The sequence below is a fragment of the Triturus cristatus genome, chromosome 10 (genome assembly GCF_964204655.1).
Source record: "Triturus cristatus chromosome 10, aTriCri1.1, whole genome shotgun sequence".
In the NCBI taxonomy this organism is placed as follows: Eukaryota; Metazoa; Chordata; class Amphibia; order Caudata; family Salamandridae; genus Triturus; species Triturus cristatus.
In genome coordinates this window covers 329,220,110-329,240,058 of record NC_140593.1, presented here as the reverse complement: position 1 = coordinate 329,240,058, position 19,949 = coordinate 329,220,110, and the positions used below count along the sequence as shown (strand labels likewise).

At 45.7% G+C, this 19,949-nt stretch overlaps 1 protein-coding gene across 1 annotated transcript in view; it reads right to left on the bottom strand.

Moving 5' to 3' along the window:
- The window catches only part of KLHL7 (kelch like family member 7), a 428,793-nt gene that overhangs the window by 227,518 nt on the left and 181,326 nt on the right, over positions 1 to 19,949 (bottom strand). The window contains exon 6 of the mRNA XM_085631525.1: positions 7,986 to 8,160. Coding sequence (XP_085487651.1) covers positions 7,986 to 8,160 — 175 coding nt within the window. The remainder of the gene's footprint in view (positions 1 to 7,985; positions 8,161 to 19,949) is intronic.

The window sequence follows — 19,949 nt, the reverse complement described above, 5'->3', positions numbered from 1 at the left end:
CCTCATGCCTATCAACTGCATGAACACTCGCGCGGGAAGGGAGTGTTGTGGTTTGAACTTGGAAATCAGCATTTGCATGCTGTTGATTCTCACTAAATTTGGCTGAGCTGTGGCCGCCAGAGTGTCTATAGTCGCACCTAGGTACTGTTGTACGTGTGCGGGCTGGAGATGGGATTTTGGGTAATTTAGTGAGAACCCCAGACTGTGAAGGAGGTGAATGGTGCGGGACATGTGGCTGGCACATTGCTGGGCTGACTCTGCTTGAACGAGCCAGTCGTCCAGGTAAGGGTAGACGTGTATGTGCTGCCTCCGTAGATGTGCCGCCACAGTAGCTAGGCACTTTGTGAAAACCCTGGGTGCTGTTGTCACGCCGAAGGGAAGGACTTTGAATTGGTAGTGCTGCCCCTGAACAGTGAACCTGAGGTATTTTTTGTGTGAGGGGTGAATGGGTATGTGGAAATACGCATCTTTGAGGTCCAGCGTGGCCAGGAAGTCTCCCTGCTTGAGCAGCGGGAGGACTTGCTGTAAAGTGAGCATGTGAAAATGCTCGGAGAGAATGTAGCGGTTCAGGGGTCTCAGGTCTAATATAGGTCTGAGTGACCCGTCCTTTTTTGGTATTAAAAAGTACAGGGAGTACACCCCCGTACCTTGCTCGTGGACGGGTACGACCTCTATTGCGCCTTTTAGTAGCATACTTTGCACCTCCTGCTGTAAGAGCGTTAAGTGCTCTGAGGACATAGGACGGTTTTTTGGAGGTATTGTGGGTGGAGTTGAGGTTAATTCTAGGCAGTAACCGTATTTGACACTATCTTTGACCCACCTGTCCGTGGTGATGGAGTTCCACGTGGACAGGAACCTTTGTAGCCTTCCCCCGACAGGTGTTATGTGGTCGGGAGGAAGGGAGAGGGCGTTACTCTTTGTTCTTGGGGGAGGACCTGGTGTTGCCGTACCCGCGTCCTCTGCCTTTTGTGCTGGAGCCACGATATCCACCTCGGGTGTTTTTATCGTAGGTGCTTTGTGTGTTGCCCTTGTTGTAGGTTTGCTGTGACCCCTGGCCTCTACCTGCTCCTCTATTTCCGGGGCGACGAAAGGAGCCGCTCCGAAAGGACTGCGTTTGGAGAGCCCCCATGGACTTTGCAGTGTCTGTGTCCTTTTTTATTTTCTATAGGGTGGTGTCAACCTCCGGCCCGAATAAGTAGTCGGGGTTGACAGGCTGGTTGAGGATGTTATTTTGTATCTCAGGTTTGAATCCGGAGATTCGCAACCAGGCGTGTCGTCGCAACATGACGCTAGTGTTTATGGCTCTGGCAGCTGTATCTGCGGCATCCAGTGCACATTTAATGGATGCGTTTGTGAGGAGTTGTCCCTCCCTGATGAGGATCTCTGCACCTTGTTTCAATTGGTCAGGGAGATGTTGGAGTAATGTTTCCAATGTGTCATAGTGTGCTCGATCGTAGCGAGCGAGGAGCGCCTGGGTATTGGCAATACGCCATATGTTAGCTGCTTAGGCCGCCACCCGTTTGCCGGAGGTCTCTAGCACCTTGGACTCCTTGTCCGGGGGAGGAGCATCACCTGTTGTTTGCGAGTGTGCCCGTTTGCGAGCATTCGCAACTACTATTGAGTCCAGAGGTAACTGGCCTCTAATGTAGGTAGGGTCCCCAGGCGCCGACCTGTATTTCTTGTCGATCCTGGGGTTTATCACTCTTGCCCTGGTGGGTTCCTTGAAGATGTCCTTTGCTGGTTTGAGGACACCTTTCAACATGGGTAGAGTTTTTATGTTCCTTTCTGAGGATGCAAAAGTATCCATGAGAAAGTCGTCTTCGACGGTGTCAGAGTGGAGTTGCACACCATGATTGGCCGCAGCACGTTCAATTAGGGCGTTGAATGCGGCAGTGTCCTCTGTGGGAGACGTTTTTGCTCCATAGAGTTGCGGGTCCTGTGTATCCATAGGTGCACCCGAGTCTACAGGGTCATCCCAAGCTTGGTCAGGGTCTTGGTGGCCTTCAGGGTCCATCTCTCCGGGGTAGGGGACGTGGTCACCCATGTAGTCCTCCAAAACGTCTGTGTCGGAGTGTGTGGGAGAGAAGGACTGTGGATCTTGGTAAGTGGAATGGAGAGGTTCGTAAAGAACTGGTTCCGAAGCCACTGGCAGCTTTCTTTTAAGCGGGATCCGGTAGGAGTCCAAAGCTGGCTCCGAAGTTATTCTCCTTTTGTGGAGCATCATCCTGCCGGTGTCGGCGTCGATGATATGTGATGGAGACGTCTCCGCAGGAGAGCGTTCGGCAGGCGTGAACGTGGTGTGGGTGACTCGTGTTCTGATTTGGAACAGTTTTGGGGCCGTGGATGGCGGCAGGCCAAAAGAGATGTTGGTTGGTGCCGAAGAGGCTGCTGGAGCTTTTATCGGCTCGGAGCCCGACTTGTGCTGGAGGACTGCTTTGTGTTTGGTGCGTTGCGCAGCAACGGGCCGCACCTGGAGCGCCATCGAGTCCTTTGCACCGACCGGGTCTGCAGAGGCGGGCGTGGACTTCTTCGGCGCCGGTGAGTCATCGAGTCGAGGGGCGGTAATGGCCGTCGACGTCTTTGATGAGTGTGCCTTTGGTGGTGCTGTCGAAGCGGCGTGAGACGCAGCAGGCAGTTTGACCTTTGGGGTCGGAGCCGATGGTGTCGGTGCCGGGAGCAGAGTAGGGTTGGTGGCACCGAAGGTCTTTTTCCGTGTGTCGGCGCCGACGTTGGCTGCTGCAAGCTCGGCACCGAAATCTCGTTTGGTGCGGTCGGTGCCGACGGGTTTTTGCTTTCGGTTTCGGTTTCAGTTGGACCAAGACAGCTTTCGGTTTCGGTTTCAATGAAGGGAAACCAGCCGTTTTGGGCAGTAATGGCTGCCGCTGAATGTCCGAGGCCGGGCCAGAGGGCGGGGCCGAAGGACTACGGGATAGGTCTTGGGTAAGGCCCGAAGGCGATCCCTCGACCGGAGCCATAGACTGGCGCACTGGGATATCCTCAGTCTGTATGGGTAGGCCTTGCTCGTCACCGGAGCTACTCTCTTCGGCCCCTAAGGCCTCATTGTAGTCTCCTACCTCGGTGTCGGCTTCATCTCTGGAAAAGAGTTGTTCTTCGACGTCTTCCGATCCGGAGTCGTGTTCGGAAGCGGGGTTGGAGGGTAGGTTCTCCACGTCTTCGACATCTTCGTCTTCGGCGCTGAAGATGTTGGCCGGGGCCGGTGCCGCTTGCTGCGCTTCGAGTCTCGCTGCTCGTCGATTCCGAAGAGTCTTCTTGGATCTGAATCGGGCACAGGCCATACATGTAGATTCGTCGTGATCCGGTGAAAGGCATTTGTTGCACACCGGATGGACGTCGATATGGGGATATTTCGCATTGCATACAGGACACCGCTTGAATGGTGTCCTCGATTCCATCGTCGATGACGGGTCGATGGTCGTGGAAAATGCGAAAAAGTTGGTTCTGGAAGTTAGTAAACTAACAAGATACTATCGATACCGATCGGGAACAGTACCGACGCGAACTAAAGGCCTTTTGGCCTGGAAAAAGTTTTTCCTAACTTGAGTCAAGATAAGCACATCCGAACCCAATGGCGGAAAAAAACAATCTGAGGATGGAGAGGATGCCCATGCGCACTGTAGTCCAGGGGAGGAGTCACCTATCCCAGGATACTTCGAAGACTCTTCCAGGACAACAACGTGCAAACATCCGTACCCAACACTAGGCAGCGATCTATGCACAGATATGAATTCAGCAGCCCACATGCCTCGAACATGAGGGTTTTGGGTTCACGACTTTTCGCCTCCGATCTGGACTTGGTGGCCTGCTTTGCTGCTGTTGCAAAGCACTTTCTTATCTTTATGGGGCTATGTGTTTCTAATTAGAAACACATGGCCCCATAAAGACAAGAGATCCCCATGCTCCGGCTGCAGCGCGGTCCTCTTTCACTTTCGGGACCGCGTTACAACCGTGAACTGCAGAATTTCGAGTTTGAGAACCATGACTGAATCTCGGTGTGCTCAAAATCCTGTGATTCTGGGCACATCACTTCTCCCCGTGCCTCAAAACATGAATGTGATCTTGTGTAATTTAACCGGTGCTCATGCACAGTGATCCAGTATCTTTGTGTGGAGTTTGCGCTATATAAAACTGCAATAAACGCTACTCCATTATGGTTTTTTACATTTGTTTTCATCTTGTGCCACTTCTTTTCAATCTCCTAGCACTTGGCCCCAGCTGCACGAAAAACTGTGTGTCTGCGCAAGTAGAAGCTCTTCCTCACACTTTTCAGGTTACTGCTGCTGCACTTTGACTCCAGGGAGCACTTCAGCTGCATGCTGCAGATCCTCGCTGCCCCCCCCGCTACCCCACTGCCGGGGTCTTTAATGGTGCACTTGTGTGTGCCCCCGACCGAGGCTAACAGAGGGCACCTTGGCCCCAGCACTGCAGCGGTTCAAATTCCTCGAAAGCGCTTGCCTTGAGGTTAACTGCAAACGTGAAACACTCTTTAAAATTTCACCACACAGCACGCTGTTTATTTGCAGTCTGCACCCATTATTGTGTGCCACTGTGCTTGTGCAAATTAACAAAGCAGTGCTTTCTTTTAGCTACATAAATAAAAACATTCCGATTTTTAAACGCAACGGTCACTTTATTTTCTGGTGCCATTTACGGGTGCTTTTTGTTGTACATGTTTTGTGTTTAACGCACTATTCATTTATTTATAGCCTGTAAGATTTATTGCTCAATGTTTCTCATTTTTGTGCTGGAAGAAGGGAAAATGACTTAATTGGCGTTAGTTCAACCCCGATGCGGAGCGGCAGGGCTGTTTTCAGAGGTCTCCCTTCTGTTGCTCTTCCCCCCCACATCTGTACTTTTATGGCTCTCTCGCCAGTGTGCCTCTCTGCTCCGTGCACTTTCCCCACATGACGGACCTGGCATACTGTCCTGCTCCTCTGTATTCTTTCTGCTCTGCCACACTTTTCACACACAACAGCTATTTATTTTCTCACATGAGTGCCTGCCGAGCTGGGCCTCTTTGCTTCGATAGGTGGCTCTTTTCCATAAATGAGCTCCCTGACGAGATTTATGGCTGTGTCTGCTACTCCACCCTCCTACAGTGAGCCATTAGACTACACATGTAATGTCACCAGGGCAGTTTCATAAACCCAGCACACTAGCAGATCAATACTTTGTATTTAGGCACTGTGCACTTTGTATTTCTGCGTTCGAATCCTATTTCAAGAAACATGTTTAGAGTTTGCATTTTTAAACATTTGAAAGGCTGCTGAAGCTTTATTCATTGAATCTGCAATCGCCACCTAAATTATGTTTACAAAGTTATTTCTTTTCCAAGTCATGGGCAAGGGATGGTTTAAAGTGCTGCATCCAAATTGTAATATCACCTGAAACCCTTCATTTAAGTACTCTTTCTGGCAGCCTCTCCAGGATCTGTGTTTGTTTATTTTTTGGAAATGTTGTGGCGCTTTCCGTCTGGTAACTTTGCATCCAACAACTTACTAAGACTAAAACAGGCCCTGCAAACACATATAATTTTGATAGTCCTCCTGCAGCTGTTTTTACCGTTATTCATAAAGGATAATAAAGTACATTCAATATAGCCTTTGCACATACGTGCACATTAATCATTGCCACCTAATTACACTCTACTAAATACCAGATAAATACATCCCACATAAAACCCCTATGCCACATAGCAACCATCCATACAAATAAACTCCACTCCATGCCACATATTTCCCATTAGCATAATTTCACTCACAATACGACACAGTTCCACGCCACGCAATTCAGCTCCACACATTTCCATTCTGCACCACATAATTCAACAACAAACCACATAATTCAAATCAACACACTTACACAACAAATGTATCCAATCCACACCTCAAAATTCAACATCATGTCACACAATTCAACAGCTTACCACATAATTAAATTCCACTACATACCACGCCACAATAAATACCAATACACATATTTGCACTTCTTAACACTCAATCTTATTCTACATAATTCTAGCGAATTTAATACCACATAATTACTATCCACATAATTCCACTACACAAATACACCCACACTATTCCACCCCACACAATTCCACAACTAACAAGTTCAATCCAATCCATATAATTAAACTCCACACTACATACATCCACTCCATAAACAAGACATTGTTATTTACAACACCATTAACTCCAACTTTGATTAATGGGAGACCAATTGCATTGCAAATGCTTGTGTTATTGTACTTTGTGGCAGATCTGCTCCACTGTATCTCTTGGGGCTCTACAAACAAATTTGGTGATGAAGAGTAAATTGTATTTTCTTAACTTTTTTAATTAAAAAGTACTTCTCTTTAATTTCCTGTAATTCCCATAGTTGAAAAAAACAAGCTTTTGCAATGCAATAGGTCTCGCATTTCGCGAGTTTGAGCTATTGGAAAGCGGGCTGCTGGATGCTGTTGGCATAGGAGTGGTTGATCATAGGAACTTGCAGGAGACACATGTGAACTCGCGTTCAACGTTGAGTGGTGCAGTGTGGCAGCAGTGCGGTGAGTGGCAGCCAGGCCTGAAAGCACAGAGGAGTGCAGCACGGTAGCGGGGCTTGGGACAGAACCAGGGTCCCTGGTGATGGACACGGTGCAGGTAGGCACAGCTGTGCCTGCTTCACGCATCCGTTTTGCAGTTGCCATTAAGTAGTTTGTGGGAAAGAGGAGGAGTGCAGGGTGCCATGGGCGGGAAACGGAAACCAGTTATGTCACTTCCTGTACGATGGATGATCGGAAATCCACTGACGTCCCTTTCTGTGCACATAGTTGATAGGAAATTAAGTTCTCTTTGTAGGTTTCTTCTACTGCCTAGATATAAGCCCTCATTTATTCCCCATGCTTGCAGTGCAATATAGCAGGTTAAACATTCACACTACACATACAGCCAGCGCACCTTTGTGCATGACGGCGTTTACATGCATGAGCACATTGAAGCTTGGTACAGTCAGACTACAGCATTAGTTCTGTATTGAAGAGATAAAAGTTGGAGAGATTGCGGCTCTTCTCGAGAGTACATATGGAAAGATAAACTGTTTTCAAAGCCCGCGTTCTATATGTTTTATCTTGAGTAACACAGATGCAGGCCATGGAACTGCTAAGCTCGGCGTTTCATTATTGCAAAATATCCAAGATAAAGGTTGATTGAAAACTGGTAAATATAAAACTTTGCAATTAACACAATGGTGTGTTATCACCATGAGTGCTTGGCGCTGTACCTGTGTGCGTTCCATCAGTGCTTGACGCTGCACTGTAATGCAATTCTTGTAAAAAAAAAAAAAAACATCTCTGAGGTAAAAATCTTTCACAAGAGGGCACATAATTTGACAAATTATTTTCCCCTTCTTACTACCATACTCCCGTCGGTGCACTGTAGTCACCAGCAAGCCACTTTCGTCCTCATGAGAAGGAATGACGGCAGCAGTTTCACCAACTCTCGGAGGAATACGGCTGGGTTTTGTCAGGTACCATGCATGCAGAGGGAACAACTCGCAAAAAAAACAAAAAAGCATTTCAAATGCAATAGGTCTCGCCTATCATTAAGTTAAAGCCTTTTGCTTTACTATACAATACCATTAGCAAAGCTAATGGCTTTAACTTAATCAAAGGCTAGACCTATTGCATTTTCAATGCTTGTTTGTTGAAAAGACAGATGTTGTTTAACGTTTCTTCATATATGTAGAACAAAATCAGTACATATTACAAAATTCCTAACTTGCACAGGGAAAGCACATGTAAGAAGCTCAACCTCGAATTACATTTTAATGTCTCTAAACAGGATGCCAGAGACTGACTGACTTTTGTAATATTTTTAGTTAATTTAATACCAAAGCATGAATTTCTGCAATCTAAACACACATTCATCTTACATATTCATTTCTACTTACAGAATATCGAAACCTATTAATACCATACTTACTAATCACCATTTTCAGGCATTCGGGGTTGTCTTGAATGAGAGGTTCAGCCTGCACCGTTTTGCTGAGGAAATTCTTGGATATTAGAGGAAATCTGACTTTGGCAAGAATGTCAACCATAAAGGACTGTCGGTTTGGCTCATCATATTTCAACCACCGAACTGCTGCATCATAAACCTAATTTTAAACAAAAAGAACAATGTTCAAATGTAATGTTCCACAGCTGGTATGACCAAATTATTGCCTGAAACAATATTTATCCTTAGAAAGCACTAAAACGAAGCATTCCAAAGAACTTTCACTCATTTTAAGCAATACAAGAATAACCTGGCATCGCTTTTCCATCTTAAATTAAAGACGGAAAACCGCTCACTAGCTTTTAGCAGGAGAAAGCTACTTAGGAGGGAGTGAAAACTGGGCAACAATTAGTAATGCCTGCCATCATCCACAGCCCAAAGACGTTTAAGCCATATATACAACACCGTGTAGACTGCGATAACCACCCTTCGACGTGGTCCCTTCAGTCATTTGTAGCCTTTAAAAATCAACACCATGCAGAAAGATGTAAGACCACCTTCCTTGGATCTGAATGACCACATACAAGTGCAGTCAACCTTTGGCCATACTTCATGCCATCACTTATGAACACCCCAGCCCTCATAGCAGTCCTGTTTGAAACAAAGAGTTGGGTCGTAAGATGCTCAAAATGCTCAATGTTTATACCTGGTCAAGCACATAGAGGGTGCATAAGTAAAATACCACAACATTGATCCACAACAGCCAAACACGCTACTGAATGCCGGTTGCAGAGCCAAAATCAATCTGGCTTTCAGTGCTTATCCTACATAGCTCACTTGTAAAAGAGAAATTGAGATATTTTTTTTATCAGCTCTATCAGAATTTGGTTCAACAGATGGAAAGTTAAACAGGAAAAAAAAATATTACAAATGACAAGAGTTACAAAGGGATACAAAAACAGGAAATGCATTCAAGCATTAAAAAAACTAGAGGTTAAAACAGGAGTATACATAGGACCGCGAAGAAAAAAAAGAAAAGGCCATTTGCTAACAATGTTGCATTCATCATGAATTAGGGCCTTCAAGTTTGGGTATGAGATCTTTTTTTTTATAACAAACTTTATTGATGACTGTAGCAAATTTGAAATGTATCAGTCAGTCAACAGTGACAGTCTTTTACTTTTATATGAATAACATTACAGATATGACTTATAGTGGCAATGGGCGGCATTTCGTAAACGATGAAATCGAAGACAATGATCTCCAATGGCGTCGTTACGTTTGGGTATGAGATCTTAAGCATGTTTTTTTTATTCTAGCAAAGCCTCCTAGATCATTTCTGAACTTTGGCTGGAAACCAGATGCTACCAATCTGAGTTGTTTATTCCTACAAGCTTTCTTTTAAAGTCAAAGTTAACTTATTGTGGAGCAGGCAATGTATCTGTCAATGGCTTTTGGATTTTTGGGGTTATTGCCATAAAAGAATATGTGGATGTTACTTCAGTGGGTTCAAACTGCAAAACTGGAATAGGATGAGAACTGCAACAAGTATTACAAATGAGTAATTGAGACTTCTTGGAAACATAGTCACCAAGGGGCATATGTATCAAACGATTTTTTACTCGCAAACGCTGCGATTCGCAAAATAACAGCGTTTGCGATTAAAAAATCGGTAATCGGGATGTATGAGCCAAATCCCATCGCAAAATTAAGGAATTGCTAATTTAGTGATTTCTTAATTTTGCGTAAGCATTTAAGAAATTGCAAATTGCGATTTCTTAAATGATATGTAAGTAGCACCCAAGATGTGCAAAATATCCTTAAGAAATCGCAAATTACCACCAACTTCCAGTTGGTGGTAATTTGCGATTTCCTTTCAAAATGCACTTTTTTAAATTTTACAAAGTGCCATGTGGTGCTCATACATGCCCTTAGGGCATGTATGTGCGCCATATGCACACACATGCTCATTTCAGGGGTGCATCAGGGTGTCATCATGACACCCTTGCACCTTTGAAATTTTTCTCAAATTGCGATTAGCAAATTGCGAATCGCTATTTGAGAATTACTTCCCATTCATTCCTATGGGTCTCCTGGCCCATAGAAATTAATGGGCAGGTATTCCTTAATTGCGATTTCGCAATTTGCTAATCGCAATTAAGGAATTTTAAGAAATCGCAAAAATGTTGCAATTTTTTAAATACATCACGTTTTGCAATTCTCAAATAGCGATTCTTTAAAAATCGCTATTTGAGAATCGCAAATGGTGATGTTGATACATATGCCCAAGTCTCTAACATGCTTTTCGTTTCTCAACCTTTTTTTCTGTATTAAACATGTTTGGATTGTACTCTTTATTACTCCTTTAACTGGGGGTGATATGGACTTGGAATAGAGCCCAGTAATATGTTGTCTTTGATCTCTTCACGCAGCGCTTCTAGGAAACCCACTATTTTCTTTTTGGGGGCTCTGACTAAGTTTACCAACTTTTTGTATGTAGGCCATTTTGTGCCACCTGTTTGTCAAGAAGACACTGATTGCCACTTACCTTTATTTATTTACTTTCTTACATAGCTCAAAGTCCACTTGATCATATCTCAGAGCAAAGTAAAAAGTATATAAAAAAATAAATAATGACTAAACAACTTCTGGGTTGTGGGATTATAGTGGTGCTTTTGATTCACGTTACATGAAGGCCCATATACAGTCTTGGGAGTGGAGCACGGAATGCCTACAATCTTTAATGGGATGTTTGAAGTGTATTGCACAGTGGCAAATATCACACTGGAATCGGGGACTATGACTCTGCTCCATCTAGTCACCAACATGACATTGGAAACTGTGAAAAATGTAGGGGTCAAGGCTCCAAACAGTTATGGGGGGTGTTACAAGTGGCATATTATTTTGTACCAGAAACTTTCAAAACTCATTTCAGGGAGGTGAACCAAGCAGTGTGATCATACAACAGCCTGGCAAGGTGCCATTCAAGAGACTGACTTGCTGTTAGGAGGACAGCAGGTCACTGACTCATGATCTCTGTAACGTAATCTCAAGGTCAGCAGACAGCACCAACTGTTCTTGTAATGTTCTCAGGTCTGCTTAAGCTAGGGGGTAAGATACAGGATGAGGAAGAAGTGGGCAACTCTCAAAATTAAGGCTAACAGGAAACCACAGGGATGGGCCAGTAGAGGAAGGAATGTAAACAATACACCTTCTGTGTGTTCTTCCCAAGGTAGACAGCACCTAAAAACCACCACAGAGCACAGTAACCAGCAGGCTAAGAGACAAATGAACCTGGATATTGTGGTGGGGAAGGGGTCAGACAATGTGCTAGGAGCATTCAAATGTTAGCGTGGGCTTCCCAAAGAACTGGCTTCAATGGCCAGTAGGGTTCAAAGGAGGTGGACATGCCTTTGGTAGGTTGATCAGTAAATGAGGGTCAGTCCGCAGAGTATGTTCTGCATATTAGTAGCTTCGTTGAAGCCATAAACAACTCACCCTGCTCCAATGCCATGTCTTACTGGTGAAAATGTGTAAATTGTCAAAATGTTTTTCTCAAATGTTTTGTCTTTTCTAGGTAAAACGTAAAGGCATTCTAATAACCTACAGCATAGTGCATGCTCTTTGGGTGCTGAAGAATTGGGAAAGAATGTAGGAAGAGTAAACATGTGAATAATATAAAAATCTGAAACCACTTTAGAATAAGGGATGGTTTTCGATTACTACTCTGTTAGAGTGAGACATAGTGTATGGTTCCACTGCAGATTTACTTACTGAAGATATAGTATCAAGAATGCTATTTTTCATGACAGATGCTGCAATACAGACTTGCGTATAGGGTGGAAGGTGCACACATTAATTTGGAAGCACAGTATTGAACTCTTAAGATGGCGAGGGGTGTCCAACTGGATGATAAACTTTCAGTCCTTCTAAAAAATATTTTGACAACTGGTATTTTGATAAAGGAAAAAGCTACTTACCAGTATGCATCTGTTCTTGGCATGTAGAGCTGCAGAATGACATACTTGTGCATAGATTGCCATCTGGTGTTGGGCTCGGATGATTGCAGTTTGTTGTTGTCTCGGATGAAGTCTTTGTAGTCACGAGATCGGTGACTCCTTCCTTGGTCGATAGTGCGCATGGGCATCGACTCCACCGTTAGATTGTATTTTGCCATGATGGGAAATGGTGGAGTTTGTAAGAAAACAGATAAGATGTACATGTGTAAAGTATCTAAGTAAGATAACACTGGAACAGATAGAGGATCCGGGTAGGCGGGTGGGCGTATGTCATTCTGCAGCTCTACATGCCAAGAACAGATGCATACTGGTAAGTAGCATTTTCCGTTCGAGGCATATGAGCTGCAGAATAAATACTTGTGCATAGACTGTATAGCAGTGCTCTCCCCTAGCGGTGGTCACCTGTATCTGTTGCAGTGGTCTGAAAAAGTGTTTTAAGAACAGCCTGGCCTACAGAAGCTTGTTGTTTTGCCTGCACGTCTACACAGTAGTGTTTGGTGAAGGTGTGTGGCGTAGACCATGTTGCTGCTTTACAAATGTCATCTAAGGGAATGTTCCCTAAGAATGCCATGGAAGCCCCTAATTCTCATGTTGAATGCGCTCTAGGGGAATTGTTAATATGCGTTTTGCTTTCTGGTAGCATATTTGAATACATTTGACTATCCACCTGGCAATCCCAGCTTTGGAGATGTTAATGTAAATAAGTATAGCTATTTTGACATCCAGTGTGTGAAGAGCTCTTTCTGCTACAGAATCTGGTTTCGATAAAAAGCAGGTAATTCTACAGATTGGTTAAGATGGAAAGCAGAGATTACTTTGGAAAGAAATTTTGGATTTGTTCTAAGAACCACCTTGTTATGATGTATTTGTAAGAATGGTTCTTGTATGGTTAAAGCCTGGATCTCACTTACTCTTCTGAGAGAGGTGATTGCGACTAGGAAAGCTACTTTCCATGTAAGGAACTGCAGTTCGCATTTGTGTAGAGGTTCAAATGGAGGACCCATGAGCCTAGTAAGGAAAATGTTTAAATTCAACAATGGAGAGGGAGGGATTGTGGGAGGAATTATCCTTTTAAGGCCTTCCATGAATGCTTTAATAGCAGGTACCTTAATCAATGACAAATGTTGTCTGTTTTGTAGGTAAGCGGCAAGGGCAGCAAGATGTAATCTTATGGACATGTATACTAAATTAAATCTTTGTAGATGCATTAAGTAGCAAATAATGTTTTGAATGGAAGCATCTAGTGGGTCAATTTTGTTGTTATTGCTGTAAATGACAAATCTTTTCCATTTGGCTGCATAGCAAGCTCTAGTAGTAGGGCGTCTAGCTTGTTTATTAATGTTCATACAATCCGGTGGGAGGTCGAGGTGACAAAACTCTAGGACTTCAGGAACCAGATTGCCAGGTTCCGTTGAGCTGGATCTGGAGGCCATATCTCTCCGTGGTTCTGCGTAAGAAGCTTTGGGGAGAGGAGTAGTTTTTGGTGTGGAACTACTGAGAGTTCTAGAAGTGTTGTGAACCATGGTTGGCTGGACCATGTTGGAGCAACTAGGATCATTTTGAGAGACTGTTGTTTGAGCTTGCGTACTACTAATGAAATGAGTGAGAGTGGCGGAAAAGCATACGCAAATCTGCCTGACCAATTCATCCATATCGCATTGCCTTTGGACAATGGGTGTGGATACCTGGCGGCGAAGGGTGGGCATTTTGCATTTGTGGGTGTGGCAAACAGGTCTATGTCTGGATGGCCCCACATGTGAAAAATGGATGAAAAACTTGAGGATGAAGTTCCCATTCATGTATCTGCTGTGTCTGATGACTTAGCAGATCCGCAATGTGATTGTGTACCCCTGGAAGATGTTCTGCTAGAAGATATATCTTTTGTGGGATAGCCCATCTCCATATGTTTTGCGCTAGTTGAGAAAGATGCAAAGAGTCTGTCCCTCCTTATTTTTGTATGTAATACATTGCTGTCATATTGTCTATGCGAACTAGGACAGTCTTGTTGGTGAGATGTGGTTGGAATAATTTTAATGTGAGAAAGATTGCTAGTAACTCCGGGTGGTTGATGTGGAGTACTTTTTGTTGAGGGGTCCACCTGCCTTGAATCGTGTGGTTTAGGAGATGGGCTCCCCAGCCAGTGAGTGATGCGTCTGCTGTTAGCACTATCTGTGGAACTGAGTCTAGAAAAGGCCGCCCCTTGGAAAGGTTTTGTGTGTTCCGCCACTGCAGAGAGCGATGTGTGCGGCTGTCCACCAACACCAGATCTAAAAGTTGACCTTGAGCCTGGTTCCACTGACGTGCTAAGCATTCCAATAAAGGGCGCATCTGAAGTCTTGCATGAGGTATTATGAAAATGCAGGAGGCTGTCATTCCTATGATCTGCATAAACACTCGAGCTGGTAGTGACTGTTGGGGTTGAAATTTTGTTATGAGGGTTTGCATACTGGCTATCCTGACTGAACTGGGGTATGCAAGAGCTTTGGAAGTATCTATTGTGGCCCCTAGATACTGATGTATGTGAGACGGCTGGAGATGTGATTTGATGAGGTTTAACGTGAACCCCAAGTTGTGGCGCAGATTAATTGTCTGATGAGTGTGATAAACACACTAGTTGTATGACTTGGCTTTTATCAGCCAGTAGTCGAGGTATGGAAACACATGAATTTGTTGTCTCCGCAAGTGGGCGACTACTACCGCCAGACACTTTGTTAAGACTCTGGGTGCTGTAGTTACTCAAAATGGGAGGCCCTTGAATTGATAGTGTTGACCTCCCACTGTAAATCTTAGATATTTCCTGTGAGCAGGGTGTATAGGAATATGGAAGTAGGTGTCCTTGAGATCTAGAGTGGCAAGAAAGTCGCCTTGTTGGAGCAGTGGAAGGACTTGTTGAAGAGTGATCATGTGAAAATGATCTGCCTGTATGTAAATATTGAGAGGTCTGAGGTCCAGTATTGGTCTGAGAGTACCGTCCTTTTTCGGGATGAGAAATTAATGGGAGTAAACTCCTGTACCTTGATGCTGGAGGGGAACTGGTTCTATTGCATGCTTTTGAAGCAGTGAGAGAACTTCCTGTTTGAGGAGCATTAGATGTTCCGTGGACATTGGATGTTGTTTGGGCGGTATGTTTGGGGGAGTTGTGGTAAGTTCCAGGCAGTAAACATACTGGATAATTTGTCTTACCCACTTGTCTGTAGTGATGGAGTTCCAGACAGGTAGGAACTGTGAGAGTCTTTCTCCGACCGGAGTGGAATGGTCTGGAGGGGGCAGAGGGAAGTCATTGTTTGGTAGTGGGGGAGGTTTGATTGTTGTTACCTCAAATTCTTCCTTTGCTATTATTTCCCCTGTACCCACCTCTAAAATATCCCTTGTTGGGGGATGTTTGTGTGGGGCTTTTGTAGGCAGAGGAAGTAGTGTCTGTACTAATGTTTTTGGATGCGCCCCTATAAAAGGAGCAACGAAAGGAACCTCTTGTTGATTGGACTGTAAGGCTCTCATAGATTTTGCAGTATCTGTGTCTTTTTTCATTTTTTCCAAAGCAGTAGCTACAGCTGGGCCAAATAGGTGTTCTTGATCGAACGGCTGATTTAAGATAGTTGCTTGCACTTCTTGTTTAAAACCAGAAATGTGCAACCATGCATTTCTGCGTAGTAAGACACTGGTGTTGACAGATCTAGATGCGGTGTCTGCTGCATCGTGGACACATTTGATGGATGCATTTGTAATTAACTTGCCCTCCTGGACCAAATCATTGGCTTTGGCCTTGTATTGGTCAGGCAAATGTTGAATTAGGTCTTCCAGCTCATCGTAGTGAGCCCTGTCATATCTGGCAAGTAGTGCCTGTGCATTAGCTATCCTCCAGTGATTGGCTGCTTGGGAGGCAACTCGTTTGTCCGGAGGTGGAGCATCACGAGAGGTTTGTGAATTAGTACGTTTTCTTGCATCGGACACTACCAGAGAATCTAACAGGAGTTGTCCTTTAATGTAGGTGGGATAGTTGGGGGCGGGTTTATACTTTATATCAATCCGAGGATTGAGAATCCTGGTCCTGACAGGGTCTTTAAATATGTCCGGTGCATGTTTTATGACACATTTGAGCATGGGCAATGTAGGTATTGTCTTTTGTGACTGGGCAAAAGTATCTACTAGGAAGTCTTCTTCCATGGGGTCTGAATGTAGTTGAACGCCATGATATTGCGCAGCTCTGTTAATAAGCTGACTAAACCCTATATTGTCATCAGGGGGAGATGGTCTTGTTGGGTATGCATCTGGATCAGGAAGGTCTGGAGGATCTGAAGGATCGTTGTAATCTGCCCATGTATCCTGTGGTATAGCGTTGTCATTATCAGGTTCATCTAAAGGATCATTATGGTGTGCACCCCCCGCCCTCCAGGTCATCCTCATCCTGTGGTGGTAAGGGTGAGCATGGAGAGAGTCTAGGAGAGTGTATGGGAGAGTTTGTAGGAGACAAAGGTTTAGTAGGAAGAACAGGAGAAGGGGGTCTTAGGGTTGAGGTTCCAAAGTCTCTTTTCTTCACAGGTACCTCAGGAGAGTGTGAGGTATCTAATTTCCTCTTCTTAGTTGGGAGGCTGACAATATGGCCTGTTTTAGGGTCCACATGTAATGTCTTTTGTTTTGGATCGATAGGATCTGGTTGAATCAGTTGTTCCTCCGTGTTGTCTCCTTTCGGTGCCGAGTTTTTCAGTTCCGAACGTGGTTTCGATTTGTGCTCTGGAGCCGTAGGAGGGATCTTGTGCTCCTTGGGCTTAGATGTCGAGTCGGAAATCTTTTTCGGATCCGAAGTCTTTCGGTGTTTGTTCGGATCCAAGGCCTTATGGTCTTTCGGTGCCAAAGAGCTTGATGCGAGGCCTTTTTGGACCTAACGGGAGTAGGGTGTATTCCCCATTTCGGTACCAACAATGTTTTTTGGGTACTGATATGCGGCTTGCTCAGTCCCGAGCTACCGGAAGGCTTTTCCTTTGTCTTCGGAGCCGGGCCTGGAGGCGGGGCTTCTGAAGTTTTCCCTTGGTCTCGACTAAGTCCTTCAGGCGAAGTTTTGACCGGAGCCTTCTTTTTTACTAAGGGGGCCGGGGTAGGGGCGTTTGTACTCACTCGTTGACCTGAATTGATGTGGTTATCGGAGCCGGCGTCATCAGCTTCGGAGACGACGTCGCGTTCCTCCGAATCTTCTGCCTCTGGAACATCGGGGCCCTCGTCGAAGATGTTGTGTGGCACCTGTGAAGCCTGTTGAGCCATGACATGTCGTCGAGTCCGGTGATCACAGATATTCTTTTTAGATCGAAAAGAGGCGCAGGCTTGGCAATCCTTTTCTTCGTGCTCTGACGAGAGACAGAGGTTGCAGACCTTGTGGTGGTCACTGTGTGGAAATTTAGCTCCGCACTGGGAGCATTTTTTAAATGGAGTTCTTTGCATTGGCCGTAGGCCCGAATGGCACAGATAGGCCCAGAGGCCCGCGTCTACGACCGGAATCGAGGAGTTTGAAGTTAGCGCGTCGAAGATTACGCAAACGAAACAATACTGTCGGGTAGTGATGTTTTGCGTGTCGAAAAGGTTTGTTAACACGGTACCAACCGGAGCGCCGAAAGTTACATCCGAACCCGATGGCCGAAAAAAACAATCTAAAGGTGGAGTGGATGCCCATGCGCACTATCGTCCAAGGGAGGAGTCACCTATCTCATGACTACAAAGACTTCTTCCAAGACAACTACAAACTGCAATCATCCGAGCCCAACACCAGATGGCAATCTATGCACAAGTATGTATTCTGCAGCTCATATGCCTCGGACATATATTTCACCCTCAGACTTACTGTATGACGTGACTGTTGCCAACTGCACCTTAATTGAAGAAACTGGAAGCTTAGATTGAGTCAAGTGTAACAAATAAGGAAGAATCACGTCTTCATAATATTTGATCGGATTGTGTCCTTTCTGCTGACACCAAATATAGAATCTTTTTCACTACAAGATCATAAAATGTCCTTTATGAGGAACTTTTGCTTACTTCAGGATCGCCATACAGGCTTATGGCAGATTCAGGTGTCCATGGTGTCTAGTCTCAGAAGCTATGCAGCCAACGTCAATGATGGAAGGGTGGCGTGTCAAATTTAACCCTGGAATCTCGTTAGCAAGTCTGGTTTGTATGGCAGCCTCTTGTGTGGTTTTATAGCTGTTTGCAACAAGTTTGGATATCACCACTGCCTTGGTAAACCTAGAGCTATCAGTATTACCTGTGATGCAAAACCTCGAAGTTTCAGAATTAATGTTGGTATTAATGAGATCAGCGAAAAGCAAAGAGTAATGGATTAAACCATCCGGTCAAAAGGGCATGCCCTAGCTATCCCTGCTCTAGAAGTCTAGATGCATTTTTTGTTGTTGTAAGGGGGTCTAATGAAGGAGTTCCCCATTCTTGGAAAATATCGTTTAGAACCTCCTTGTCCAGTACTCATTTGTGAGACTTTTCATAGTATCCGAAAACATGTGTGAAGCTAATTTTTGGCCGAAAGGAAGTACTCAATTTGCACACCTGAGGCACAGCCGGGAGCAGCGCGCTTCGCTGCATTTATTTTTAAAAAATTGTATTTTGTGTGTTTCTTACCTGTGTGCTGGAACCCCCCCCCTGGCATATCTCTTCCAGCTGGCTCATACACCTCCGCACAGCGCTGCTTTCGCTGCCTCGGGTGAGGTGCTTGAACCACTCTTGCCGCCATTCTGCCGCGAGCCTTAGGCCACGCCCACTCGCGCAGGCCACGCCCCCTTCGCCAGGATTGCTTTTAAGCGCTGACTACTAGCGCCACCCCCAGACTCACTTTGCTCTCCTGAGGCACAGCCGGGAGTAGCGCGCTTCGCTGCATTTATTTTTAAAAAATTGTATTTTGTGTGTTTCTTACCTGTGTGCTGGAACCCCCCCCTGGCATATCTCTTCCAGCTGGCTCATACACCCCCGCACAGCGCTGCTTTCGCTGCCTCGAGTGAGGTGCTTGAACCACTCTTGCCGCCATTCTGTCGCGAGCCTTAGGCCACGCCCACTCGCGCAGGCCACGCCCTCTTCGCCAGGATTGCTTTTAAGCGCTGACTACTAGCGCCACCCCCAGACTCACTTTGCTCTCCTGAGGCACAGCCGGGAGTAGCGCACTTCGCTGCATTTATTTTTAAAAAATTGTATTTTGTGTGTTTCTTACCTGTGTGCTGGAACCCCCCCCTGGCATATCTCCTCCAGCTGGCTCATACACCCCCGCACAGCGCTGCTTTCGCTGCCTCGGGTGAGGTGCTTGAACCACTCTTGCCGCCATTCTGCCGCGAGCCTTAGGCCACGCCCACTCGCGCAGGCCACGCCCCCTTCGCCAGGATTGCTTTTAAGCGCTGACTACTAGCGCCACCCCCAGACTCACTTTGCTCTCCTGAGGCACAGCCGGGAGTAGCGCGCTTCGCTGCATTTATTTTTAAAAAATTGTATTTTGTGTGTTTCTTACCTGTGTGCTGGAACCCCCCCCTGGCATATCTCTTCCAGCTGGCTCATACGCCCCCGCACAGCGCTGCTTTCGCTGCCTCGGGTGAGGTGCTTGAACCACTCTTGCCGCCATTCTGCCGCAGCGGACGAGCGCAGCGGGCGCGACGAATGTGCGCCGAAGGCGCGCCTAAGGCAAGCCCGTCTGCGCCCGTCCGCGGCCGGCAGGGGCCCGGGGCCCGTCACTCTGCCCTAATCACCTCCTATGCCCCTAGGGACTTGATTGCATTACACTCTCATTTCCCGCTAGACCTCTCCAGCCATTCAAAACTTCTTCAACTGGGGATTCTTAACGCTCGTAGTGTTTTTCCTGAGCTCAGGGCCCTTCCATCCTCCATCACCCAGCCTGCCCAGTTACCTGTTAACATGGAGCTAGCAGTTGTGTACCTCAACACCCGGTCTC